The sequence below is a fragment of the Macaca mulatta genome, chromosome 17 (assembly GCF_049350105.2).
Source record: "Macaca mulatta isolate MMU2019108-1 chromosome 17, T2T-MMU8v2.0, whole genome shotgun sequence".
Lineage (NCBI taxonomy): Eukaryota > Metazoa > Chordata > Mammalia > Primates > Cercopithecidae > Macaca > Macaca mulatta.
In genome coordinates, this window is record NC_133422.1 from 8,031,289 (window position 1) to 8,058,318 (window position 27,030).

Below are 27,030 nucleotides of genomic sequence, written 5' to 3' on the forward strand. Positions count from 1 at the left end.
TTTGAATTAGGTTCAGAAGAGATTCCCATGACGCTAAGAGCTTATCTAACATGGGGATAGGATACAAAGGAGAGAGGGGACAGTGATATGCTGATTTCCTTCTGAACACAGGCCAAGTGGTAATCAAGTCAACTAGGGTAGAGAGGGGCTGGATCCCCAACCTTCTCCATTTAAAAGCTTGATAGGCCAAGGACGTAGCTCACGCCTGTTATCCCAGCACTTTGGGAGGCTGAGGCAGTTGGATCACTTGAGGTCAGGAGTTCAAGACCAGCCTGGCCAACATGAAGAAACCCGTCTCTATTTAAAATACAAAAAATGAGCTGGGTATGGTGGCGTGCACCTATAATCCCAGCTACTCAGGAGGCTGAGGCAGGAGAATTGCTTGAACCCAGGAGCTTTTGGTGAGCCAAGATTGTGCCACTGCACTTCAGTCTGGGCGACAGAGTGATACTCTGTCTGAAAAAAAAAAAAAGCTTGATGTTTCTGAATAAGAGATTATGACGACTGTGGGGTGATGCCTCTAAGGCAATGGTTCTCAAAAAAAGTTGCCAGGGGTTATTTTTCTCAATTTGGCAGTGTCTGGAGATACTGTCACACTGGGAAAGGGGAACGTGCTCCTGGCATCCAGTGAGAGGAGGCCAGGGATGCTGAAAAGTATCCTACAATGCACAGGACAGTCCCCCACAACAAAGAATTATCTAGCTCAACATGTCAGCAGTGCCACTGTTGACAAACCCTGAGTTTGGGGGAGTGTGTTTCAGTCAACTCCCAGACCAGTCTGCATTCTTAATTACCTTAAAAATGAATGCTCTGAACATTGGGGGGTTTCAGTAACAGACGGCAGACAACTCCATGCAAAGCCTGCACTGAGATTCTAAAAGTCCCAACAAGGGACTTTTAGTACAAATCCCTTTTAGGTATAAAGAGTAGCACAGTAATCATGAAACAAACACGTAGCAGAATCAAGGTGAAAAGAACTCCTACTCTTCAACTGGAAGAGTGCTAGCCAATGAAATACAATGTCAGTCATGACTGCAAGCCTTGTATATCATTTATAAATTCTGTTGGCTGCATAAAGTAAAAGGAAGCAGGTGAAATTAAGTTGAATAATAGATTTCATTGAATGCAATATATCCCAAATACTATCATTTTAATATATAATTAACATAAAAATTGTTTTAATTTTATATATATTTTTTCTTTTCGAGGCAGGGTTTTGCTCTGTCATCCAGGCTGGAGTGTGGTGGTGTGATCACGGCTACTGCAGCCTCAACCACCTCAGCTCAATCAATCCTCCAACCTCAGCCTCCCAAGTAGCTGGGACTAAAGGTGTACACCACCACACTCAACTCATTTTTGTATTTTTTGTGGAGATGAAATTTTGCCATGTTACCCAGGCTGGTCTCAAACTCCTAGGCTCAAGCGATCCACCCGCCCTGGCCTCATAAAGTGCGGGGATTACAGGTGTGACCCACCAAGCCTAGCCATTATAAAAATTATTAGTAATATATTTTACATACTTTTTTTCATACTAAGTCTTCAAAATCTAGTGTGTATTTTACAATTAGAGTACATCTCAATTTGGACCAGACACATTTCAAGCTCTCAATATCCACATGTGGTTGGTGGCTACTGTACAGGACAGCACAGATCTAGACCTGTGATAGGAATCACCAAAGGTTCTCATTAAAAAAGCAGAGTCTGAGCGTTTTGCCCCAGTTTTGAGTCAGCATGTCTGGAATGGGAGCCAGGAATCCACATTTTGAGCATTTGCTCAGATGATTCTTATTTAGTTGTTCAACAGACCACATGCTGAGAAAGGATGATGTATTCTAGTCCATTGACTTGTTTGAAAGATAACATGTGCGTCTCAGTCTCTCATACTCTAGTCCAAAACCATGTTCCATAGCATTAGTTTAAAGAAACAAGAGATGTCATAACTATAGAAGATATAGGGGAAGGTTGTTTTTTGTTTTCCAAAGAAGGAATGGAAAATTCCTCCCACAAGACAACCTTTCGGCTGGGTGCGGTGGCTCACGCCTGTAATCCCAGCACTTTGGGAGACCCAGGTAGGGTGAATCTCCTGAGCTCAGGAGCCCGAGACCAGCCTGTGCAACATGGAAAAACCATGTCTTATCAAAAATAGAAAAAATTAGTCAGATGTGGTGGTGTGCACCTGTGGTCCCAGCTATTTGGGAGGCTGAAGTGGGAGGATCACTTGAGCCTGGGAGGTGGAGGTTGCAGTGAGCCAAGATTGCACCAATGCACTATAGCCTGGGTGACAGAGTGAGACCTCATCTCAAAAAAAAAAAAAAAAGAAAGAAAGAAAAAGAAAAGAAAAATTGTTTTTCCTAAAAAAAGAATCTTGCATAGTTTCTCATACAAATCCTGAGGAAAACATTTTTCTTCAGCTCTTATTATTGGGCTATTTCTGCATGTATTTTCTGAAAATTTAAATCAATACACCTATGAGTAATGTTTTTCTGTTTTTAAGGAGTTTTACTTCCTCAATCATCTGCAAATGTTTTAGGAGAGACTCAGTGTACTATACACCGCACTCTCAAACAGGAAGTAACTACCTTGTGACTCAGAAAATGCCAGAGAACCAGACTCAAACTAGACCAGACTAATACGGTTCTTTCTGTTTTCATGCAGCAGGTTATATTATCTAAAGCAATAGTAAGACTGCTACTGTATCCTCACATCTGCTTATTGTTTTCTCATCTCCAATTTCAACTCAATAATAAACTCATAATAAGTGAATTTGCTTCCATAAGTATAAAACTGTCCTTCTCAAGGGCAACAAGCAAGGAGAATTATGCTAAAAATGGTATCTTAAGAGTCCTTTGTGGTCTCACCTGTATCCGTCATCGAGAGCCTTTTGCTCACAAGGAAATGCTTTTCGAGAGAAGGTCCATGTACATCTGATTTGTGGGTAGGCTTTAAACCTGACGGAAAAACAAAACTCTTCATATTGGTCAATTTCATAATCTTCACTTGAATTGGTAGCATTTATAAATCCCTTTTCTGTAAGAAAAAATAGGCATTTATGAGTTAGTTAATAATATTCATATGGAAACATACTGAGAAGATAAAATAAACTTGTATTCATCAGTTTCACAGAAAAACTCAGGTGTTGGCATGCTGCAGGTCAGGTTGGATAATCCAAGTGAAAACCCAGGAGTCCTATCCCTAGTTCTAAGCCTGAGCTCATCATCTTTCGAAGTTAAGAAATGTTTAAAAAAAGAAAGAAGGAAACAAAAGGAATGGGATGTAGATAATTGACTGTCTTCCCAGAGAAATGTATAAATAAACTTACAGATTTTGCAGACAATTTCCAAAGGTTGAAAGGAACCCCCACTCCCGTGTACACACTAGGGGTCTCCTTACAGAGTCTGGAAGCCCCTGCTCTCAGCCAGCACCACTCTCTCTCGTTGATGAGAGAGAGAAAAATAAACTCAAGGCACAAATAAAAGAGCAATCTGGCTAGCAATATTCACGAGGTTGCCTTATGGAACACTTCCTTATTAATCTGCTAAGAGCATCGCTGTGTTTCTTAGCATTTTCATTATGGCTGAACGCTGTACCCTAATCTGAGATTATTGAATTGTGTTCCATTTCGGATCCTACATACCCCACCAAAATTTCAGGGCATCTGAGGGCTTGTACTGTCTCTCAGTGCTCACTGCCCTAACAGTGAGGCTAGTTGGTTCTTAGAACCAGTATTTATATTCTATTTTGTGTCAGGCTCTGTGTCAGGTTCTGGAACTACAAGGATAGAATGAATTGTCCTTGTCCTTAGGAAACTTACAGTCTACCGGGGGATAAAAGCACACAAACAGATGGTCATATTACAAAGTGTTATGTGCAAACACAGTGGCATTCAAGCGGGCCTGGTTTCACGGGAAAAGGAAGACGGTGAGCAGATTATCTTTGCAAAGCTATTCTAACTCGGTTTCTTTCTTAGTGTTTGAGAGTAGCATTATATTGAAATCCGAATTTGTACCGCATACCTCACATTCCACTCTAAAGCAACTAAAAATAGGAATAAAGATTGTGTGAGCAGCCTGCATTACCTACGATGGTAACCAAAGCGGATTGACTGGGATGCTTTGAAGAGGAACAAGTGTAGTATCCCGTGTTGTTTCTTGCCACTGATGATACAAAAGCAAACAGAATCCGTATCATAGTTCTGTTTGTTGAATAGGTACTCATCTCAAAGTAGCTGCCCTAGGTTTTAATAAAACAGAGTTTGCATTTAATGTTTTCAATCCGGACTGTTAGTTAATTGTTCCTGCATTTTCAGAATACAAACTTGTCCTTTTACCTCCTCAAGTGCTTTGTTTTCTAATTCCCAGGTGAGCCCGAATCCATGGTTCACATGAACAGCTTTGCACCTTATCCATAAGGGTTCCCCCACTTTAAGAAATAATTGTGGCAATGTGGTCTGAGGAGTTTGATTTAGATCTAGGAGATGAAAACATCCCAAGTGAGAAAAAAGAAAGTGATTATTGCCTTATCACAAAGGATATCCTGAACATTCTGAACAAAGACTTTAGCATCATCTCAAATATTACTAACCACATTAATCAAAGAAGCTTTTAGAGACTGACTCTTCTCTTTTATGAATAAATCAGCATTTACAGAATCCATAATATTGCATTTACTGGGGCCTAAAGGAACGACAGGATTTCTGAAGTTGAATGATCACCTATGCAGTTACTGTTAGTCCCTGATCGTTGCTAAGAAATAGTCACTGAAAATGAAAGTACGTGATATTATAGAGTTACCTATTGTGAACAGCCTGGTGCATTCCCTGCCCAGTTCATTTCTGGCACAGCACCTTATGTCCGTCCCAAATAATTCATGAAGCACTTTCTCCTCCTTTTTAACAACTGCTGGACTTTCTTCTTTACAACTGCAATTAGAAAATAAGTACCATTTGGTTAAACAAGTTTTAAAATTACAAATGAATGCTCAAGAGGAGAACAAAGTTCTAGAGCCATTTTTAAGGGTCAAACGGTAAGCAAAAGGTCAAAAGGTAAACAAGCCCAAATCTATGGTTTCAGCTAAGAGCTCATAAGGGAGCTAGCTAGTTACTCATTATCTCAATGGATTAGAATAACACTAAGGAGAATTACATAATAAAACAGTTTAAAATTGTTCATGTTTGGTGATCTCTTTGTTGCTGTTGTTTAAAGACAGGGAAAGAAAGGAAAAAAATGAGAAAGAAGATCAAGGAAAAAAAGAGAAGAAAGAGAGAAGAGAAAAAGCATGATTGGGCTTTCATGAAGTTTAGCAAGGTAAGCATCCTTTTCTTCACAGCACTGAAGGGGACGCAGTAAGGGATGGGGAAGCTAAAGTTTCAAAGGTCACCCAAGTTCCCACAGGAACAGAGGAGGGCCAAGGTGTCACCTGCAAGGGAAATCAGCCAAGACTCCCAAGTATTCAACAGAACAAAACTCCTCTCCCTGCCTCAGCAGAAAGCGAACTTTTGTACCACTTTGGAACAAAGTATTTGGTACTTTTTCTCCTTCTATTTGGTCCCATTTAAAAAGAAAAAAAAAAAAAAAGTTGTTTAGTAAATTTTAATTAGTTCAAACTGCATGAATTTTTACTTTGTGAGAACTTAGCTTTGGCATATATGAAAAACTACGTAAACATTTATACCATACTTACTAACGGCTAGGCACTGTTCTATGTGCTTTACACATATCAATTCATTTACTCATCATAGCAATCTTATAAGTACTTGTTGTCATTCCCAGTCTTCTGATGAGGCACAGAGAGGTTAAGTAACTTGTCCAAGGCCACACAGCTGCTAAACAAACTAGGGTTCAAACCCAGGCTATCTGGCTCTAGATTCTATATCTTTAAACAATCGTATTAGACTGCTTTTCCAGAACAAACAGGACAATCACAAATTGAACATTTAGTCACAAGGAATTTCTCTCTTTTTTTTTTTTTTTTGAGATGGAGTCTCGCTCTGTCACCCAGGCTGGAGTGCAATGGCATGATCTCGGGTCACTGCAACCTCCGCCTCCCAGGTTCAAGCGATTCTCCTTCCTCAGCCTCTTGAGTAGCTGGGATTACAGATGCCCGCCACCACGCCTGGCTAATTTTTGTATTTTTAGTAAAGACGGAGTTTCACCATGTTGGTCAGGCTGGTCTCGAACTCCCAACCTCAGGTGATCTGCCTGCCTTGGCCTCCCAAAGTGCTGGGATTACAGGCTAAGCCACCGTGCCTGACCTAGAATTTCCTTTTTCTTTCTTTTTTTTTTTTTTTTGAGACGGAGTCTTGTTCTGTCACCCAGGCTGGAGTGCAGTGGTGCGATCTCAGCTCACTGCAAGCTCTGCCTCCCGGGTTCACACCATTCTCCTGCCTCAGCCTCCTGAGTAGCTGGGACTACAGGCACCTGCCACCACGCCCGGCTAATTTTTTTGGTATTTTTAGTAGAGATGGGGTTTCACCGTGTTAGCCAGGATGGTCTCCATCTCCTGACCTCGTGATCCTCCGGCCTCGGCCTCCCAAAGTGCTGGGATTACAGGCGTGAGCCACTGTGCCCGGCCTAGAATTTCGTACTTATAAGAGAATTGTACTTTAAAATCAGTATCTTTCTTTTTGCCCCAACCAGATGCCCAGGGAGCCAACAATCCTGGAACGTAGAGGGACTTTTACTTGTGTACTATGATGCCCAGGAAGGGTCCTGCAGTTGATTTCAGGGGCTCCAAAAAGCCCCTTACCAAAAAAATCCTTGTCCTCCCTGTACACTGGCCATTCTGTATTATTTATTTATTTTATTTTATTTATTTAATTTTTTTTTTTTTTTTGAGATGGAGTTTTGCTCTGGTTGCCCAGGCTGGAGTGCAATGGCGTGATCTTGGCTCACTGCAACCTCTGCCTCCCAGGTTCAAGAGATTCTCCTGCCTCAGCCTCCAGAGTAGCTGGTATTATAGGCGTCCGCCACCACACCTGGTTAATTTTTTGTATTTTTAGTGGAGATGGGGTTTCTCCATGTTGGCCAGGCTGGTCTCAAATTCCTGACCTCAAGTGATCTGCCCACCTTGGCCTCCCGAAATGCTGGGATTACAGGCGTGAGCCACTTCACCCGGCCCTATACTGGTCATTTTTTAACTTTAAGAAGCCAGAGTTTCCTGTTTCAATGAGCATAAATTAAATTTTACATACAGCTTGATGTCAGCTACATTAGAAAATAGCCAAAAGGAAATTATGAGAATAGCGGCTACCACGGATGTGTCATACCTTTCCCCCTGTGAATCGCAAAGCACCCATTCCACGATCGGCTCTGGAACGCTCTCAGATATGCAGACCAGGGCGTCCTGGTTTTCCATTTTTCTAAAGTAAGGTCTTCTTAATGTGAAAAGCAGGGTATCTAAAGCATCATAAGTTATTAACATTTTACTATTTTAAAAATAATTATCTTAGCAGCCCCTCAAAAAAGGATTCTATGTCATTAAGAAAAGTTCGTATTTTATACCATAGCAGTGTCTTCTGCAGCCCCGCCAACCATTACATACACAGATTTTTTCTTTTTTTAATACTAAAGGCATCAAAAGAAAACCAACCACTATATTAAATTTAGCTCTGGCTGCAGTGTCAACTTTAACATTTACCCTCTTGGCCAATTTCTCTGGGTATTTCATAAATCCACAGCTAACTAAAGTAGTCGAGTGAAGCCATATGAAAATACAAATATTGATAGGCACAGGAAAAAGGAAATTAGCAATAACATATGGCTTAAACCCTTGTTTAACGCAGAGTTTAGACCTCAACTTTCTTCCTATAATTTGATCTGCAACTAGTCAGAAATACACTAAGATTCAGAAAGCCAGAAGAAACATGGTAGGGTGGAGTTGGAATTGCAACAGAACTTAGAGGTTTAGTTGAGCCTCCCACTCCCATGGACCATCTCACACACACACACACACACACACACACACACACACACACACACACACACACACACACACACACTATCCTTCACTCCCAGCTATGTCTAACATAAACTTTCTACTTCTACTTTGACTCTTCTAGGGACTGGAGTTCATGACCTTCCAGGGCAGGTCATTCTAATTTCTGACAAGCTTTTTTTTTTAAGGAAAGTTTCCCTCTACTGAATTCCAGCCTCTCTCCTTACAATAAATTTTGCTTGAAAATATTACGTATTCTTTCATATATATATATATATATATATATATATGAAAGAATATAGGGAGTGTAAATTTCAAAGCATAATAACAACAAATACCCATGGAGCCACTATCCACCTAATAACTAGAATATTAATAAATACCTTTTGATCTACTTTTATGCTTCTCCCCATCTCTCAACTGTACATGGCCTTTATCCTGAATTTTGTTTATTATTCGGGGACTCTTCAAAGTAGTTATACCACATAAATATGTGGTGCTAAATGATATATTGATTTATTTCATTCTTGAGCTTCAAAATAGTGTTATCAATCAATATGCAGCTTCCACAACTTCATTTTTTCATCCAACCTTATGTTTTTAACATTCATCCATGGTTTTACATGTAGCTATACTTTATTCATTTTTTTTTTACTGCTACATCATATTCTATTGGTATATATATCATTGTTTTTTCATTTTCTTGCAGTAGACATTTGGGTTGTTTCCTTCTGTGTGTGTGTGTGAGACAGGGTCTCTGTCACCCAGGCTAGAGTGCAGTGGTGCAATCTCAGCTCACTACAGCCTCAACCTCCCAGGCTCAAGTGATCTTCCTGCCTCAGCCTCCCAAAGTGCTTGGAATAGAAGTATGAGCCACCACACCCGGCCATAGTTTTTTGTATGATCAACCATGTGCTCTGAACATTCCACACATTTGTACTGAGGCTTGTGTATAACAGTTTCCTTAATAACATACCTAAGAGGGGAACTGCTGGTCTACATGGTATGAGCACATTCAGCCTTACACATAATGACCATTTGTTTTCCAAAGGGGTTATACTAATTTATGTTACACACCAGGAGATGAGAGCACCTATTGCTTTGTATACGTACCAAGACTTCTTAATTTTCAACAATCTAGCAGGTATAAAATGGTATTTCATTGTGGTCTTCATTTAATTTATCCATTATTAATTTAACATGTGTTAAAATAATTACTTGGAAGGCCATTAGGCTGAGACAGCTCTAATAGCTTGAGTTCCTATGTAAACAAATCAAAACCCAACTTTAAAAAAAAAGGGAAAGAATAAAGGCCGGGCACGGTGGCTCATGCCTGTAATCCCAGCACTTAGGGAGGGTGAGGCGGGAGGATCGCTTAAGCCCAGGAGTTGGAGACCAGCCTAGGTAACATGCTGAAACCCTGTCTCTACAAAAACAACAACAACAAGCAAAAAGCAAACCCAATTCATTTATGAGCAGCAAAATGCCACTTAGCTTAATCAATGAGGAACTGCAGACTGACCAAACGAGGGGCTGCCCTTCCTTAACCAATCAAATCTTTTCTTTGTCTTGCCTCCAGGAACACCTTCTAGAAAGAAGTCTTACCCTTGAATGCCCTGACAGGAGCCCACCTGCTTACCATCTGGCACTGCCCGATTCATGAATTGCTTTCTGCTCAAATATACTCTTTACAACTTTAACGTGCCTAAGTTTATCTTTTCACATGTTTCTTGACCATTTAGGTTTCATGTCCCAAAAATGAAATGCCTACTCATGTCCTTTGTTCATTTCTCTACAGGTTTTCATTTTGCTTTGTTTTTCTTATTGACTTATTGACTTACATAGATTGTTTATCTTATTGACTTTACATATTATGACTATTAATCCTTTGTTGATTGTGAACTGCAAGTAACTTTTCCCATCTTGTGGTGATTTTTACTTTTTCTCCCTGTAAGTTCTTTTTTTTTTTTTTTTTTTTTCTGAGATGGAGACTCGCTCTGTTGCCCAGGCTAGAGTGTAGTGGCCGGATCTCACCTCACTGCAAGCTCCGCCTCCCGGGTTCAAGCGATTCTCCTGCCTCAGCCTACCCAGTAGCTGGGACTACAGGCGCCCACCACCACGCCCAGCTAATTTTTTGTATTTTTAGTAGAGACGGGGTTTCACCGCGTTAGCCAGGATGGTCTCGATCTCTCCCTGTAATTTCTAACAACTGGTTCTTATCCTACCCTCTAGAGCAACTTTTTAAAAGTCTAGCTTTGATTCCATATGAAAATCCTTCAAATATTTAAAATCAGAAACTGAGATCAAGGGAGATAATTACCATAAAAGGTACTTTAACTCGTTCGCTCAGGTTTCCTGACCCAAATCCTAAAAGAATTTCCTCTGTATTACACTGCAATCAACCTTATCGTGTCTTCAAAACATTTCCTTCTATACACTACACATTCCCAATTCCTTCAACTGCTCCTAATTTAAAGAATTCCAAATTTTCCACTATCCTGGTTGCTCCATTTTGTCAGTATTCATCTAAAAAAAAAAAGTAGAACTGAAATGAATAATCTTCCATTAATTTCCTTAATTTAGATGTTATATTTTCATGAACACTGCCAAGGTTCAAATTTACTTTTTTTGGCAACCATGCCCTGCTGGTGGTTAATACTGAGCTTGTGGTTGACTAAACCCTTTCCTCTTTTTCACACTGACTGTTGCCACGTCTCTCCCACCTATTTTTTGGACCCCACCACCTTGCAGAATGCTAAAAATAAGTTATAATTTGCTTGAATAATTGTTGTTACATTTTTACACTGTAAATCTTAAGTGAAAGGAATATACCCGGAGTATAACAGAGACACAGCAGATGCCCACTTACCTTATACAACTATTTATAGTTGGCAAGAAAATTTAAAAAGGAGAGAAAAAGAGAAAGAGGAAGAGAGGGAGAGCAAGAAATGTCCTCGCTTCATCCAACCTGGGGCATGTATTGACTGTCCCACAGAGGCGGTGAGGGACTAGAAAGGGGGCAGGGAACAAGACCAACACCAAAGAGCAACGAAAGGTAATTCTTGGCTTTGGAGCTTGTAGGGCTCTGATCCTATCATTTTCAGAGTAATTAAAGGACTTTCCAGAACAAATTTTGAGTAATTTTGACTTTAGCTAACGTATACCTTACAGGCTGACTTTAGAACCTTACCCCACCCCCAACCCCAGTAAGATGACACTTCTGGGAATCTCGAGTGCTCTCTTCTGTTAGTAGCTTTGACAGCAAGACCCACGCACTTTCTTTCACACAAGACCCAGGGCAGTGTGGTGCAGAAAGCCTCCAGCTGTGCCCACCACCACGCCTCTCAGAGGGTTTGTCTTCTCATCTACATGCATGCAGGATCGCTGCGAGCATCTGAGATGTTACAGGCAGAAGATCCTCAGCAAAGGGCAGTTGTGCTTATTCCTGACCCAGGGCACCTCTGTGGGCCGGACACACACGCTTTGTGCACTTGAGTCACTGACAAGGAAGAGGGCAGCCTGGCAAGTTGTGTCAATGTGTGGGAGGGAACCTAATTTTAAGTGATATTAACCCAGGGTTTTTGGAGCACTGCACTGGCCCCTAAAGGCACGAGGACCTGAATGAATGCAGCCACCTTTACTCCTTCTTGGTCATGGAAGGTGAAGCAGCAAGTCAGTGCGCATAGCACTGAGTCTGTGCATGATGGGGACGAAACAAGGAGAAGCCAGAAAGCACATGCAGGTGGTGCCTCTGCCAGCCGCACAGCTGCCTCCCTTGGTAAGACTATTTGGACTGTTCCTTACAGCTTGCATATGGTCTGGCATGTGTGTGGGCCTGCACTGTCCAACACAGTAGCCCCTAGCTGCATGGGGCTATTTAAATTTCAATTTTAATGAATTAAAACTAAATAAAATGGAAACTTTAGTTTCTCAGTCACCTTAGCCACATTTCAAGTGTTCAACAGCCCCATGTGGCCAGTGGCTACTATATTGGAAAGAGCAGACAAAGATCATTTTCATCATCTTAGAAAGTTCTATTGGATCATGCTGAGACCTTCCAATCCTGTGAGGTATATATTTTTATCCTCATTTCACCAACAAGGGAATTGGGGCTCAGAGAAATTGTGACCTGCCATAGGTGGTAGTATCAGAACCAGAATCAGAACCGAGGTCTTCTGATTCCAAGGTCAAAATGTTTCCCATTTCTTCCCTGTCAGCCATCTGCTACTGAACAGAGGATGTCCCAGGTGTTTTTAGCAGCAGTCACATTCTGAGAGTCCATGGCACACATCAGTGATTCATCAGTGATTCTCAGTTCTCTATAGGTTCTATGGAGGGTTGACGGGAATCTAATCAATCCAACGATGTATCGAGGGAAACATGAATATGTCTAGAGGAGCTGGTCAAGCTAACGGGTTCTAAATCACTCCTTTGAAATACTGTGGTATTCCAGACTGGAATGCTAGTAGCAGGCTGGACTTACTTCTTATACTCACTGTAAACAATATTGTGTAATTGGTAGCTTCACTCTGAATAAAAAGTAGGTATTCTCCAGCTTGGGTTTCTGTCATTTTCAAAATGACCATGGAAACAACTCCTCTGCAAAACAAGAAAGAGAACTAGTTATTTTGGAAAATGTGTGAAACTAAAAACAAAATTTCATAGTGACTAAAAAGGCAGTTTGGTACTCCAGCATTCCCCGCCCGGCACGGAAGCTGCTCTGTGGAGAATACAGCTTCTGTTATGTGCCCAGCACTCAGCCTGGGCATTGCTCGTTGGACTCTGACTTTTAACCAGTCCTCCCCTTGAGGATGGGAGAGCTCTATTCTGGTGCCATCATCTCATCTTCCCTGAGCTTCTAGGAGCGAAAACTCCCATCTAAAAACACACAGGAGGCTGGGTGCGGTGGCTCACACCTGTAATCCCAGAACTTTGGGAGGCCAAGGCAGGCAGATCACCTGAGGTCAGGAGTTTGAGACCAGCCTGGCCAACATTGGTGAAACCCCGTCTCTACTAAAAATACAAATATTAGCCGAGAATGATAGCAGGCGCCTGTAATCCCAGCTACTCAGGAGGCTGAGGCCAGAGAATTGCTTGAATCCAGGAGGTGGAGGCTACAGGAGCTCAGGTCGCACAACTGCACTCTAGCCTGGACAACAAGAGTGAAATTCCGTCTAAAAAAAAAAAAACTGAAACAACAACAACAACAACAAAAGCACAGTAAGCCAGGTATAGTGGCTCACACATGTAATCCCAGAACTTTGGGAGGCTGAGGCTGGCAGATCACTTGAGCCCAGGAGTTCAAGACCAGCCTGGGCAATATAGTGAGACCCTATCTCTATTTTAAAAATATTTTTAAAAACGACCTGGTACAGTGGCTCACGCCTGTAACCCCAGCACCTTGGAAGGCTGAGATGGGTGGATCACCTAAGGTCAGGAGTTGAAGACCAGCCTGGCTAACATGGTGAAACCCTGTTTCTACTAAAAATACAAAAAATTAGCCGGGCATGGTGGCGCCCACCTGTCATCCCAGCTACTCAGGAGGCTGAGGCAGGAGAATCGCTTGAACCTGGGATGCGGAGGTTGCAGTGAGCTGAGATCGCACTATTGCACTCCAGCTTGGGCAACGAGAGCGAAACTCTGTCTCAAAAAAACGAATAAATAAATAAATAAAAACCCACACACAGTGTTGGTGATACAGTCCCTTTAGCAGTGGCATACCATTTCCTTCCATGACAAAGCACCCTCTGTGATCACATATGCCCAGTCACCTGGTCACCAGCCTCAGTCTCAGTTTCCCATTCACAGAACACTGAGGTTAAAAAAAAAAAAAGTTCCCCTAGTTTGTGCCTTTCTGTCTAAATGAAAGAACTCAAGCAAAATCTGACAAAAGGCATGTTCCTATGAAGTAATAATTACACTGAATATCACTTAGATGTAAAGAGAAAGATGTCTCGGTGTCAGTATTTTTAACTTTTCAGATAATTAGTAAACATAAATTGGGTTAGGGGCATTCTCTTCCAAGAGATAACTAGGATGTGTATTTGGTGCTATCCTCTCTAAAGCTGACAGTCCTCCTAGCACTTTGTTGAGTGATGCTGTATTTAAATTCACAATTTCTGGCCAGGCACGGTGGCTCATGCCTGTAATCCCAGCACTTTGGGAGGCGTAGGCAGGTGGATCACCTGAGGTCGGGAGTTCGAGACCAGCCTGACCAACATGGAGAAACCCTGTCTACTAAAAATACAAAATTAGCTGGGCGGGGTGGCACATGCCTGTAAACCCAGGTACTCGGGAGGCTGAGGCAGGAGAATTGCTTGAACCCAGGAGGTGGAGGTTGCAGTGAGCCAAGATCGCGCCATTGCACTCCAGCCTGGGCAACAAGAGTGAAACTCCATCTCAAAAAATTAAATAAAATAAAATAATAAAACAAGTTCACACTTTCTGACCTTTAGACCCTTAACTGTGCAAAGTGTAGTCTTTCTCCAACAGTGTTAGCATCAGCTGGGAATTGACAAAGATGCAGAATCTCAGGTCCCACTCATCAGAATCTGCATTTTAAACAAGATCTCCAGGCAATCCAAATACAGGCTATATTTGAGAAGTCCTGCTTTAAAGCAGCAAGCAGGTTCAAGAGTACATGGGCCTGCATTCATAAACACAGTCGATTAGTAGGATGCATACTTGATTTGCTTCTGCAGATCTATTTTGATGATATGCTTTTTTTCTCTGAACCCTTAGCCTGGCGTGAGCCACCACGTCTGCAGTCGCAGCAGTTTGGGAGGCAAGGTAGGAGGACTGCTTGAGGCCACGAGTTCAAGACTAACCTGGGCAACATATTGAGATGCCTTCCCAATAAAAAGAAGAAAATGTGACTGGCACAGTGGCTCATGCCTGTAATCCCAGCACATTTGTAGCCAAAAAACAAGAAGTGAGTAATACAATCTCAAAAGAGGAAAGGAAATGAATGTGTTCCAAGATTTAGAACTCAACTTCAGAACTATACTCACTGTCCGGCAAATCACTTAAGAATGTATTTGACCTTAAAAAAAAATACAAATAACTGGTACAAGTTGATCACAGAGACGTTCTCCAAGACCCTATCAAGGGGCCCGATACCCCTTGCAGGCCATTTGGGTACTGTTCACTACATAGTTCCTGGAAAACGCGTGCCTTCTCTACACCTGCGGCACAACGGGACAGCCGCAAGAATCTGAAAGAAAGGCTGCGTTAAGAGGGCATTTAATTGACCTATGTCCTTTGCCCTATCTCATTTCAGCAAGAGGACAAGGACAGCAGGGGGCAGCAAGCAGCATAGAGCTATACAGGGTTAGGACATGACCCACACATCTTGGCTAAGACATTTTTCTGGATGAGACCAACGTTCCTCACAGACAGATCAATGTCTTACTAAATAATCTGTAGATAGCACATAACATTGCAATTCTGCTTATCATATTGTGAAACAAAATAGATAAAATCAAATGTTCTTTTCCCAAGCATTTCCCAAAAATAAATTTCCTTTAAAAAAAAATTTTTTTTTAAGGAATGTCTTGGCCAGGTGCAGTGGCTCATGCCTGTAATCCCAGCACTTTGGGAGGCCAAGGTGGGCAGATCAAGAGGTCAAGAGATGGAGACCATCCTGTCCAACATGGTGAAACCCCGCCTCTATTAAAAATACAAAAATTAGCTGGGCATGGTGGCGGGTGCCTGTAATCCCAGCTACTCGGGAGGCTGAGGCAGGAGAACTGCTTGAACCCAGGAGGAGGACATTGCAGTGAGCCAAGATCATGCCACTGCACTCCAGGCCTGGCAACAGAGCAAGATTCCGTCTCAAGAAAAAAAAAAAAAAAGAAAGAAATTTCTTGCTACACTAACAAGAATGAAATGAAGACTTTCTAAATTTTATCTTTAACACAAGACATTTAAAAAATCCCAAATAGACCCGGTGAGGTGGCTTATGCCTGTAATCCCGGCACTTTGGGAGGCTGAGGCGGGTGGATCAGATCACCTGAGGTCAGGAGTCTGAGACCAGACTGGCCAACATGATGAAACCCTGCCTCTACTAAAAATACAAAAAAAACAAAACAAAACAAAACAAAAAAAACATTAGCCAGGAATGGTAGTGGGTGCCTGTAATCCCAGCTACTCAGGAGGCTGAGGCACGAGAATTGCTTGAACCTGGGAGGCAGAGGTTGCAGAGAGCTGAGATCATGCCACTGCACTCCAGCCTGGGAGACAGAGCAGAACTCCGTCTCAAAAAAAAAAAAAGTTCTTCTTCGTAAATAAGGTAAAAATATTAAAAAAAAAAAAAAAAAGGAGGCCAGGCGCAGTGGCTCACGCCTGTAATCCCAGCACTTTGGGAGGCCAAGGCGGGTGGATCACAAGGTCAGGAGATCGAGACCATCCTGGCTGACACAGAGAAATCCCATCTCTACTAAAAATACAAAAAATTAGTCAGGCGTGGTGGCAGGCACCTGTAGTCCCAGCTACTCGGGAGGCTGAGGCAGGAGAATGGCATGAACCCAGGAGGCGGAGCTTGCAGTGAGCCAAGATCACACCACTACACTCCAACCTGGGTGACAGAGCAAGACACTGTCTCAGAAAAAAAAGAAAGAAAGAAAGGAAAATCCCAGATATTCTTTTCACTATTTCTTTTACATTTTGCCAGTCACTCACTGCTTTCTATATACTTATATATGTGTGTGTGTGTGTATAGGTTTAACTTAATAGACTTAACCTTTCTCTTTTTCTTTTTTTTTTTTTTTTTTGAGACAGAGTCTCACTCTTGTCTCTCAGGTTGGTGTGCAGTGGCGCGATATCAGCTCACCGAACCTACCCCTCTGGGCTTCAAGCGATTCTCCTGCCTCAGCCTCCCAAGTAGCTGTGATTACAGGTGCACACCACTACGCCTGGCTAATTTTTTTATTTTTAGTAGAGATAGGGTTTCACCATGTTGTCCAGGCTGGTCTCGAACTCCTGACCTCAATTGATCCACCTCAGCCTCCCAAAGTGCTGGGATTACAGGCGTGAGCCACTGCACCCAACCAACTTTACTTTTTAGAGCAGTTTTAGACTTACAGGAAAATTAAGCAGAAGACACAGAAAGATGCCATATATGCACTTCTCTCCACACACAGTTTCCCTTATTATTAACATCTTGCATAGGTGTGATATGTTTGTTACAATTGATGAACCAATTTTAAAGTTCATAGTTTGGGCCGGGCATGGTGGCTCATGCCTGTAATCCCAGTACTTTGGGAGGTTGAGGTGGGAGGATCATGTAAAGTCCGGAGTTTGAGGCCAGCCCGGCCAACATGGTGAAACCCCATCTCTACTAAAAATACAAAAATTAGCTGGGTGTAGTGGCATGCGCCTGTGATCCCCGCTATTCAGGAGGTTAAGACAGGAGAATTACTTGAACCTGGGAAAAATGGAAGTTTCAGTGAGCCAAGATCAGGCCACTGCACTCCAGCCTGGGTGAGACAGCGAGATTCCGTCTCAAAACTCAAATAAAATAAAGTTCATAGTTTGCATTAGGGTTCATTTTTTGTGTTATACATCCTAGGAAATTTGACAGATATATAATGTCATGTATCGATGCCCTAACTATATTTTTAGCTCGTTATTTCACTGAAGATAAGAGTTACAAAAAACAGGCTGAGGCCAGGCACAGCGGCTCACACGTGTAATCCTGGTACTTTCCAACGCTGAGGTGGGTGGATTGCTTAAGCCCAGGAGCTCAAGACCAGCCTTGGCAACATGGTGAAACACCATGGTGTCTAGAAGAAAATTTTAAAAATTAGCTGGGTGTGGTGGCACGCACCTGTAGTCCCAGCTACTTGGGAGGACTGGGATGGGGGGATTACTTGAGCTTGGAAGGTCGAGGCTACAGTGAGCCAAGATTGTGCCACTGTACTCCAGCCTGGGTGACAGAGAGAGACCCCGACTCAAAAAAAAAAAAAAGATTTACAATAATCATGAACAGAAACTTGAAACAAAATTCCAAATGAACCACATTTTATATCAAGAAGGTATTCCTCCACTTACCTATTTTGTACATCAAAATGTGGCTGACAATTCAGGGAGCTGTGCTTAAAGACCCAGAGACAGGAAACGTTCCCTGGGGTGTCGACCAGCACTTGCAATGTGATGGAAGCAGATACATCCACTTCCACCGTGGCGGCTTCATACACTGTCCCTGCGCTCTGGGGTCTCAATGCACACCCGAGGTCTTCTGGGGATTCTGACACCTACATCGTAGACAGAAAAAAGTGAATTCAGGAAAACTGCAGGTCTAAGGCCTCCCCTTCTTCACATCAAAACTTTATCAAATACATTCATGCTGACACACTGCACACAACACCCACACAATTTGGAACCCACGGAGAACACGTTGCTGACAGAAGGTCCTATAAATTACAATTCTCTAAAGAAAAGATAAATAACTTTGGGCTGCATTTCTAAAATGTTGTACAGACTGACATGGTGGGTGTCCCCCTACCTCTGCAAATTCATATGTTGAAGTCCCAACTCTCAGTATCTCAGAATGCAACTTTATTTGGAGATGGTCTTCACAGTGGTAATCAAGTTAAAATGGGTCATTACGGCGAGCCTAAATCCAGTATGACTGGTGTCCTTAAAAGAAAAGGAGGCAGGGCGTGGTGGCTCACACCTGCAATCCTAGCACTTTGGGACGCTGAGGCAGGCAGATCACTTGAAGTCAGGAATTCGAGACCAGCCTGGCCACCATTGTGAAACCCCATGTCTACTAAAAATACAAAAAATTAGCTGGAAGTGGTGGTGGATGCCTGTAATCCCAGCTCCGTGGGAGGCTGAGGCAGGAGAATGGCTTGAACATGGGAGGCGGAGGTTGCAGCGAGCTGAGATCACGCCACTGCACTCCAGATTGGGCAACAGAGTGAGACTGTCTCAAAAAAAAAAAAAAAAAAAGAAGAGGAGATTTGAAGGCAGATACACAGACAGTAAGAACACCATGTGAACAGTAAGACAGCCATCTTCAAGCCAAGGAGAGAGGTCTGGAACAGATTCTTGCTCACTGCCCTTAGAAGGAACCAACCCTACTGACATTTTAATTCTGGACTTCTAGCCTCCAGAATTGTGAGACAATATATTTCTGTTGGTTTAAGTTGCCCAGTCTGTGGTAGTTTGTTGTATCACCCCTAGCACTCTAATGTTCAGACCGTAGTTATAAAATCCATAATATATAGGTAAATATTTTTGTGATTGTTGGTATATAAATTAAAATGTATAAAACAATGGTAAATTGGTATCGGTGTTAAAGGAAATGTAAAAACCAAATTTTCTGGGCAGATGTCCCCATAGGCACACTGCCACCATCACAATTCTTGCCTGCTTTAAATAATTGAGATATATTAGGCCGGGCGCCATGGCTCACGCCTGTAATTCTAGCACTTTGGGAGGTTGAAGCGGACGGATCGCTTGAGGTCAGGAGTTCGAGACCAGCCTGGCCAACATGGTGAACCCCTGTCTCTACTGAAAATACAAAAAATTAGCTGGGTGTGATGGCAGGCGCCTGTAATCCCAGCTACTCAGGAGGCTGAGGCAGGAGAATCACTTGAACCTGGGAGGTGGAGGTGTCAATGAGCCAAGATCCCGCCATTGCACTCCAGCCTGGGCGATGGAGTGACACTCTGTCTCAATAAATAAATAAATAAATAAATAAATAAATAAATAAACAAACAATTGAGATATATTGAGAGGAGGGGTTGGAGCAGCTTCTGCTGTGGAGTCCCCCACCTCCTACCTCCTTTACATGGCTGAACACAGCATGCACACACACACACGCACACACACAAGCACACATATATTTCTTCAGGTGAAGAGCAGGGTAGCTCTTCTGCTACTGGTCAAAACCCGTATTTCTGGTCTTATTTGTTCACTTAGTAAGTATCTGATAAGTTTAAGACCGTCTGCTGAGTACTATGAGACTAGAAAGAAAAGACACCAATCTTGTCCTTAAAGAGTTTGAGTCTCCTAGGACTATAAATAAGTAAAACACAGGAGAAATACAATGTGTCCCATAAAAAGATACCAACTACTTTGAAATGTAAATTTTAAGTGCCCTGGAACTTCAAAGAAGGGAGAAGAGACTTCTAAGCCAGGATGTTTAAGGTGTTCACCCAAGTCCAGTAATTGAGCTGGATCATAAAAGATGGGCACAAGATAAAGTAAAAAATAATAGACAAGTCAAGCATGGTGGTACCTGCCTGTAGTTCCAGCTACTCAGGAGGCCGAGGTGGAAGGATCACTTCAGCCCAGGAGTTCAAGTTCAGCCTGGAGAACATAGCAAGACCCCGTCCCAAAACAAACAAAAAAAACCGAGCTGACATACTAGAAGAAAATATTCCAATATATATTACAAGTAAAGGATGAATGCCCCTAATATAAAAAGAACCTTTGCAAATTGAGGGACACAGAACTAAAACACAGCAGAAAAATGGGAAAAAGAATTGAATACACAATTGAAGAAAAAAGATATAAAGAATGGCCCTCAGCTGGGCGCGGTGGCTCATGCCTGTAATCCCAGCACTTTGGGAGGACAACGCGGGCGGATCACGAGGTCAGGAGTTCGAGACCAGCCTGGCCAAGATGGTGAAACCCTGTCCCTGCTAAAAACACAAAAATTAGCCAGGTGTGATGGAAGGCGCCTGTAATCCCAGCTACCTGGGAGGCTGAGGCAGAGAATTGCTTAAACCCAGGAGGCAGAGGCTGCAGTGAGCCAAGGTGGCACCACTGTACTCCAGCCTGGGCGACAGAGCGAGACTCCATCTCAACAAAAAAAAAAAAAAAAATGGCCCTCAAACATACGAGAAAATGTTAAACTTACTTGTAATTAGAAATCCGTTGGCCGGGTGCGGTGGCTCAAGCCTGTAATCCCAGCACTTTGGGAGGCCGAGACGGGCAGATCACTAGGTCAGGAGATCGAGACCATCCTGGCTAACACGGTGAAACCCCGTCTCTACTAAAAAATACAAAAAACTAGCCGGGCGAGGTGGCGGGCGCCTGTAGTCCCAGCTACTCAGGAGGCTGAGACAGGAGAATGGCCCGAACCCGGGAGGCGGAGCTTGCAGTGAGCTGAGATCCGGCCACTGCACTCCAGCCTGGGCGACGGAGCGAGACTCCGTCTCAAAAAAAAAAAAAAAAGAAATCCGTAAGTTAAAACAAGACGGAGGGAAAAAACTCGCGAACCACAACGCAGCGTCATGCGCACGGCCTCTGTAAGTGCACAGTCGTTTCCGGTGGACCCCGAGACTACAGTTCTGCTTGCGTTCTCGGGGGAAAGGGTCAGTCTTGGGTCTGGCCATGCCTGAACCTGCAAAGTCTGCGCCGGCTCCCAAGAAGGGCTCCGAGAAAGCCGTCAGCAAAGCCCAGAAGAAAGATGGCAAGAAGCGCAAGCGCAGCCGCAAGGAGAGCTACTCCATCTACATGTACAAGGTGCTGAAGCAGGTCCACCCCGACACCGGCATCTCGTCCAAGGCCATGGGCCTCATGAACTCCTTCGCCAATGACATCTTTGAGCGCATCGCGGGAGAGGCGTTCCGCCTGGCGCACTACAACAAGCGCTCCACCGTCACGTCCCGCGAGATCCAGACGGCCCTGCGCCTGGGGCTGCCGGGCGAGCTGGCCCAAGCACGCCTTGTCTGAGGGCACCAAGGCGGCCACCAAGTACACTGGCTCCAAGGGAGTCCCGGCTGCTTGACTCCAAAGTATCTTTTCAGGGCTACTGAACCCCCTCAGTGAAAGAATCTTCCTTGTGTTGTCAGTCCCAGTTTATATTTTTGGCTTCCCGCCTGCTTAACTTTCGGAGAGCACACAACTCCACCAAGCACAGATAACTACATTCTTTTCACATAGGCATTGTTGTAAGTAAGCTTACATAGATTGATAGTGGTATCTTACTACGGTATAGATATGCTGGGGTTCGCCTTAGGGGCTGCTCTTGAAACTGTCTTTGTCTGCCTACCTACCCGTGAATGTGTGCCCAGCAAATTGTTTCCTGGTGAGAAATGCAGTGTTAATTTTGATAAGCTTATGTAAGATCAAATTGTCTATATGAACAAAGGTTGGGTCTGCTCTTCAGTGGTAAAATGAAGGTAGAGATTAAATACATTGTATGCTCTCAGATGTGTACTTAAAAGGGAATAAACAGTTCAACTTAAAAAAAAAAACAAGACAGATATCACGTCTCATCTATCAGACTGGCAAAAAATTAAAAAACATAAAAATATGACAACACATTTTGTTGGTGAAGCTATGAGGAAACAGTTGTTCTCCTGTATTGCTGGGGGAACATACCCCGCACAATCCTTCTGGAGAATCTGGCAATACCTAATAAAACTTGCTATTTACTCACCATTTGAGTGAGCAATCTCACTTCTGGGAATAAGCATACGTCTAGCAGTTAATTGCAGCACAATTTGTAATTGCAAAATACTGAAAACAACCTAAATGCTCGTACACAGGAGAGTGGTTGAACAAATTATGGGACATCCACACCATGGAGTACTACGTAGCTATAAAAAAGAATGAAGACGGCCGGGCGCGGTGGCTCAAGCCTGTAATCCTAGCACTTTGGGAGGCCGAGACGGGCGGATCACGAGGTCAGGAGATCGAGACCATCCTGGCTAACACGGTGAAACCCCGTCTCTACTAAAAATACAAAAAATTAGCCGGGCGAGGTGGCGGGCGCCTGTAGTCCCAGCTACACGGGAGGCTGAGGCAGGAGAATGGCGTAAACCCGGGAGGCGGAGCTTGCAGTGAGCTGAGATCCGGCCACTGCACTCCAGCCCGGGTGACAGAGCGAGACTCCGTCTCAACAACAACAACAAAAAAAGAATGAAGACAGCCTCTAAGAACTGATTTGCAATGATTTCCTGGATGTACTGTTAAGTGAAGAAAGTTAGGTGCAAAAAGTATCTACCTTCAAGTATGCTACCCTATGTAAGAAAGAGGAGAATATAAGGAAATATATATGTATCTGGTCACTTGTGCACAATAAATACAGGAACAATAGCAAAACATCCAAAGGGACTGGTTAATTACAGGGGATGTGGAAAGAGGGTAGAAACTTGTCAGTAGGAATGAGGAGAGAGTGATCCTTCTCTGAGTATACTGTTTCACATAGTTTTGACTTACAGGACAAGAGTCATGTCATGTCTCAAAAAACAAGTAATTAAACCAACCAGGAAGGTCAGGCACAGTGGCTCATGCCTGTAATCCCAAGACTTTGTGAGGCCAAGGCAAGAGGATCACTTGAGCCCAGGAGTTCAAGCTCAGCATGGGCAACAAAGTGAGACACCATTTCTACAAAAAAAAAAAAAAAAAAAATTAGCCAGGCATGGTGGCACATGCCTGTGGTCCTTGCTACCCAGGAGGCTGAGGCAGGAGGATTGCCTGAGCCCAGGAGGTTGAGGCTGAAGTGAGCTATGTTTGTGTCACCGCACTCCAGCCTGGGCGACAGAGCAACATCTTGTCTCAAAATAATAATAATAATAATAAACCAGGCGTGGTGGTTCACACCTGTAATCCCAGCACTTCGGGAGGCTAAGGCAGGCAGATTGCTTGAGTCCAGGAATTCGAGACCAGCCTGGGCAACATGGTGTAACCCTGTCTCTAATAAAAGAATATATACTAAATAAAATAAAATAAATAAACCAACTAGAATATGTGAAATGAGGGGACTGGAAGAAATATCAAAATGGAATTAAAACCAAATGGAAAAAAAACAAATTAATTCAATTGTATCACAAATAAATAATAAAACCATAGTGAAGGGGATGGGAAAGAAAGGAACTAACCTAAGTAACTTCAGAAAATAATACTTTGGATCCCATAAGGCTAAAGACAAAAAGCACTACTGTCCTTTAGTTAGTAAATCTATTTCTCACCAGGGTACAGGTTAGTAATTCTAAAATTAGATTATCTGTATATTGTATTTCCAGGCTCTGCCTGCTGAGAGGGCCTAGAAGCAATGAAATCCCAGCAACAATGGGCACACCCAGCTCTCAGATCTTGGTTTCTAAATACTATCCCCCAAAGAAGCCAGTGCTCTTTGGAGATGTGCTTAATTCCAGGGCTAAGGCAAGAAAAATACAAGATGAACCTGAACTATCTGGTAGTGTGTCAAAAATTAAGGAAGGGCTTGGAAAAAGATGAGGAGATGTTGAAAGGACATAGGAGCAAAACTGAAGTCGCTCCTAACGGCCAAAACTGGAACAATTTGAGCAACAAAATAAATAATGATTGTATTGGGTTACAACCCAGAGAATAAAATAAATATTCATGGGTCTATATTGATATAAATTAAAAAATTGAACGAATAAATAAAATGAGGGCAAAGGGACAGTGCTTCCTCACAAAACATTCCAATTAACATAGAGGGAATGTAGGAAAAAGAGAAGCACCATTAGGCAAATACCACTATAATAGTCGTAGGCAAGATCCACCAATGGGTGCTAAAATCAGTAGGTAAAAATTAAAGAAGGAACAGGATATTTGCATCCCCTCCAAGACACTTATTAATTACAAGTGAAGAAAATAGTAACTTTGCAGTGGGGACACATGGCATGCACCATCTAAATCTAATGATCAAGGTTCACATCTCATAATGACACCAAATGACTTCCTGTCACTCTGAATATGATGCACTGGGAAGGACACACTCCTCGGAAATTCTTGCCAGAAATCCATAATCTTGCTCTTGTTGCCCAGACTGGAGTGCAATGGCATGATCTTGGCTCACTGCAACCTCCGCCTCCTGGGTTCAAGCAATTCTCCTGCCTCAGCCTCTTGAGTAGCTGGGATTACAGGCATGTGCCACCACACCCAGCTTATTTTATATTTTTAGTAGAGACGGAGTTTCTCCATGTTGGGCAGGCTGGTCTCGAACTCCTGACCTCAGGTGATCTGCCTGCCTAGGCCTCCCAAAGTGCTGGGATTACAGGCGTGAGCCACTGCACCCAGCCCCCATAAAAAGTTTTTATTTTTTTATTTTTTATTTTTTTTTTTTTTGAGACTGAGTCTGGCTCTGTCGCCCAGGCTGGAGTGCAGTGGCCGGATCTCAGCTCACTGCAAGCTCCACCTCCCGGGTTTACGCCATTCTCCTGCCTCAGCCTCCCGAGTAGCTGGGACCACAGGCGCCCGCCACTTCGCCCGGCTAGTTTTTTTGTATTTTTTTAGTAGAGACGGGGTTTCACCGTGTTAGCCAGGATGGTCTCGATCTCCTGACCTCGTGATCCGCCCGTCTCGGCCTCCCAAAGTGCTGGGATTACAGGCTTGAGCCACCGCGCCCGGCAAAAAGTTTTTAAAAATTAAAGCTGGGTGCAATCCTGATAGACAAATCTGCGGGCTTCAGAGGAAAGAGAACAGCATGATAAATGCACAGTACAGAGGTGGTGGGCTCCACCGCTGGCAGTCCAGAAATAGCTTGAGCCAGGCTGGCCAGGAGCTAAGGGATGTTCTTGAAGGCCAGGCCAGGTTCTTCACCACCTGGCAGAGTTGTGTCCCATGGTGCCATGAAGGCACTGGAATTTAAGAGACTGTGATATCTAAAACTCACAATGTTAAAAAAAACAAACGAACACAACTTTGGTAATAACAGTGAAGTTCAGTCTGTTGATCTTCTTATAACAAGTATAGCTAATTAATGAGAACATGAAATCGTTAACACAGTTGTTGTCTGAGTACATAAATAAAACAGCTGCACAAGTTGTGAAAAGTCCAGAGAAAGCACGTAAAATGATCTATCGCACAAAGTCCACCATTCTTCCCAAATCCTCGTTGCAGAAAACCAACCAACAAACGAACAAATCAACAACTCATTCTCTAGAAGTACAGGGTGGGACGCGGCAAATAAAGAAAATGAGCTGGCTTGTGCAGGCCACCTGCCTGAAATATGAGGTCATGATTGTCAAACACATTTGGTCAACTCCAGTGACTTCAGTTCTTCACAAACAGAAAACCCATCGTTAAACCATAGTGGAGACTTTTGGTGTTTATTGTTTTTGTTTTTATGATGTTTTGTTTTGTTTAGACTGTGCCGCAATGGCACAAGATTTGTTCAGGAGGAATGTGACATTAAATGCAGCTTTGACTTCCTGGAGGAAGGGAGGTATAAAGGAACCGATTTGGTAAGGAGAGATAATTTTAGAGTTAGGGTGGCTTGCCTGCCTATGCTCTCTAATCACTGACAGGAAAAAAACAACAGTACATCTCGCTCAGCTGCTGTGAATACTTGGTGCCTTAGTACAGTCATTTCTTAAAAGCAAATTTCAAGAATATGGAATAGTTGGTGATATGGTTTGGATGTGTGTCCCCTCCAAAGCTCATGTTGAAATGCGATTCCCAGCCGGGTGCAGCGGCTCATGCCTGTAATCCCAGCACTTTGGGAGGCCGAGGTGGGCAGATCACCTGAGGTCAGGAGTTCGAGACCTGTCTGGCTAACATGGCAAAACCCCGTCTCTACCAAAAAAAAATATATATATATATTTATATAGATGTAAATATATATATTTTTATAGATGTAAATATATAAATATATATTATATAAATATATAATATATACATATATATTTACATCTATATAAATATATATACACACACACACACACACAAAAATTAGGTGGGTTGGCACACGCCTGTAGTCCCAGCTACTTGGGAGGCTGAATCAGGAGAATCACTTGAACCTGGAAGGCGGAGGTTGTAGTGAGCCGAGATGGCGCCACTGCACTCCAGCCTTGGTGACAGTGTGAGACTCTGTCACAAAAAAAAAAAAAAAAAAAAAACAAGAAATGTGATTCCCAGTGTCGGAGATGGAACCTGGTAGGAAGTATTGGATCATCAGGGTGGATACCTCATGAATGGCTTGGTGATCAGTGAGTTCTCAGTTCATGCAAGATCTGGTTGTTTAAAAGTGTCTGGGACCTCCCCTCTCTCTCGCTCCTACTCCCGCCATGTGATATGCCTGCTCTCCCTTTGTCTTCTACCACGAAAGGAAGCTTCTTGAGGCCTAATCAGAAGCTGAGCAGATGCTGCTGCCATGCTTGTACAGCCTGT

The 27,030-nt window shown here is 43.0% G+C and overlaps 2 protein-coding genes across 4 annotated transcripts in view; one reads left to right on the forward strand and one right to left on the reverse strand.

Moving 5' to 3' along the window:
• The window catches only part of FLT3 (fms related receptor tyrosine kinase 3), a 96,553-nt gene that overhangs the window by 40,617 nt on the left and 28,906 nt on the right, over positions 1-27,030 (reverse strand). For all 3 annotated transcript variants that reach the window (XM_077974138.1, XM_077974139.1, XM_077974137.1), the window contains exons 3-9: positions 17,983-18,185; positions 12,416-12,531; positions 7,265-7,394; positions 4,791-4,918; positions 4,328-4,467; positions 4,077-4,230; positions 2,859-3,027 (exon numbers count right to left, since the gene is read on the reverse strand). In XM_077974138.1, the coding sequence (XP_077830264.1) occupies positions 2,859-3,027; positions 4,077-4,230; positions 4,328-4,467; positions 4,791-4,918; positions 7,265-7,394; positions 12,416-12,531; positions 17,983-18,185 (1,040 nt within the window). The remainder of the gene's footprint in view (positions 1-2,858; positions 3,028-4,076; positions 4,231-4,327; positions 4,468-4,790; positions 4,919-7,264; positions 7,395-12,415; positions 12,532-17,982; positions 18,186-27,030) is intronic.
• LOC114675561 (histone H2B type 1-J-like) lies at positions 21,193-21,702 on the forward strand. The gene has a single exon (XM_028842780.2). The coding sequence runs from the start codon at positions 21,280-21,282 to the stop codon at positions 21,619-21,621; it is 342 nt and encodes a 113-aa protein (XP_028698613.2). The 5' UTR covers positions 21,193-21,279; the 3' UTR covers positions 21,622-21,702.

What these genes read in the sequence shown, in the direction of transcription:
- LOC114675561 (XM_028842780.2), top strand. Translation starts at nt 21,280, where the DNA reads ATGCCTGAACCTGCAAAGTCTGCGCCGGCTCCCAAGAAGGGCTCCGAG.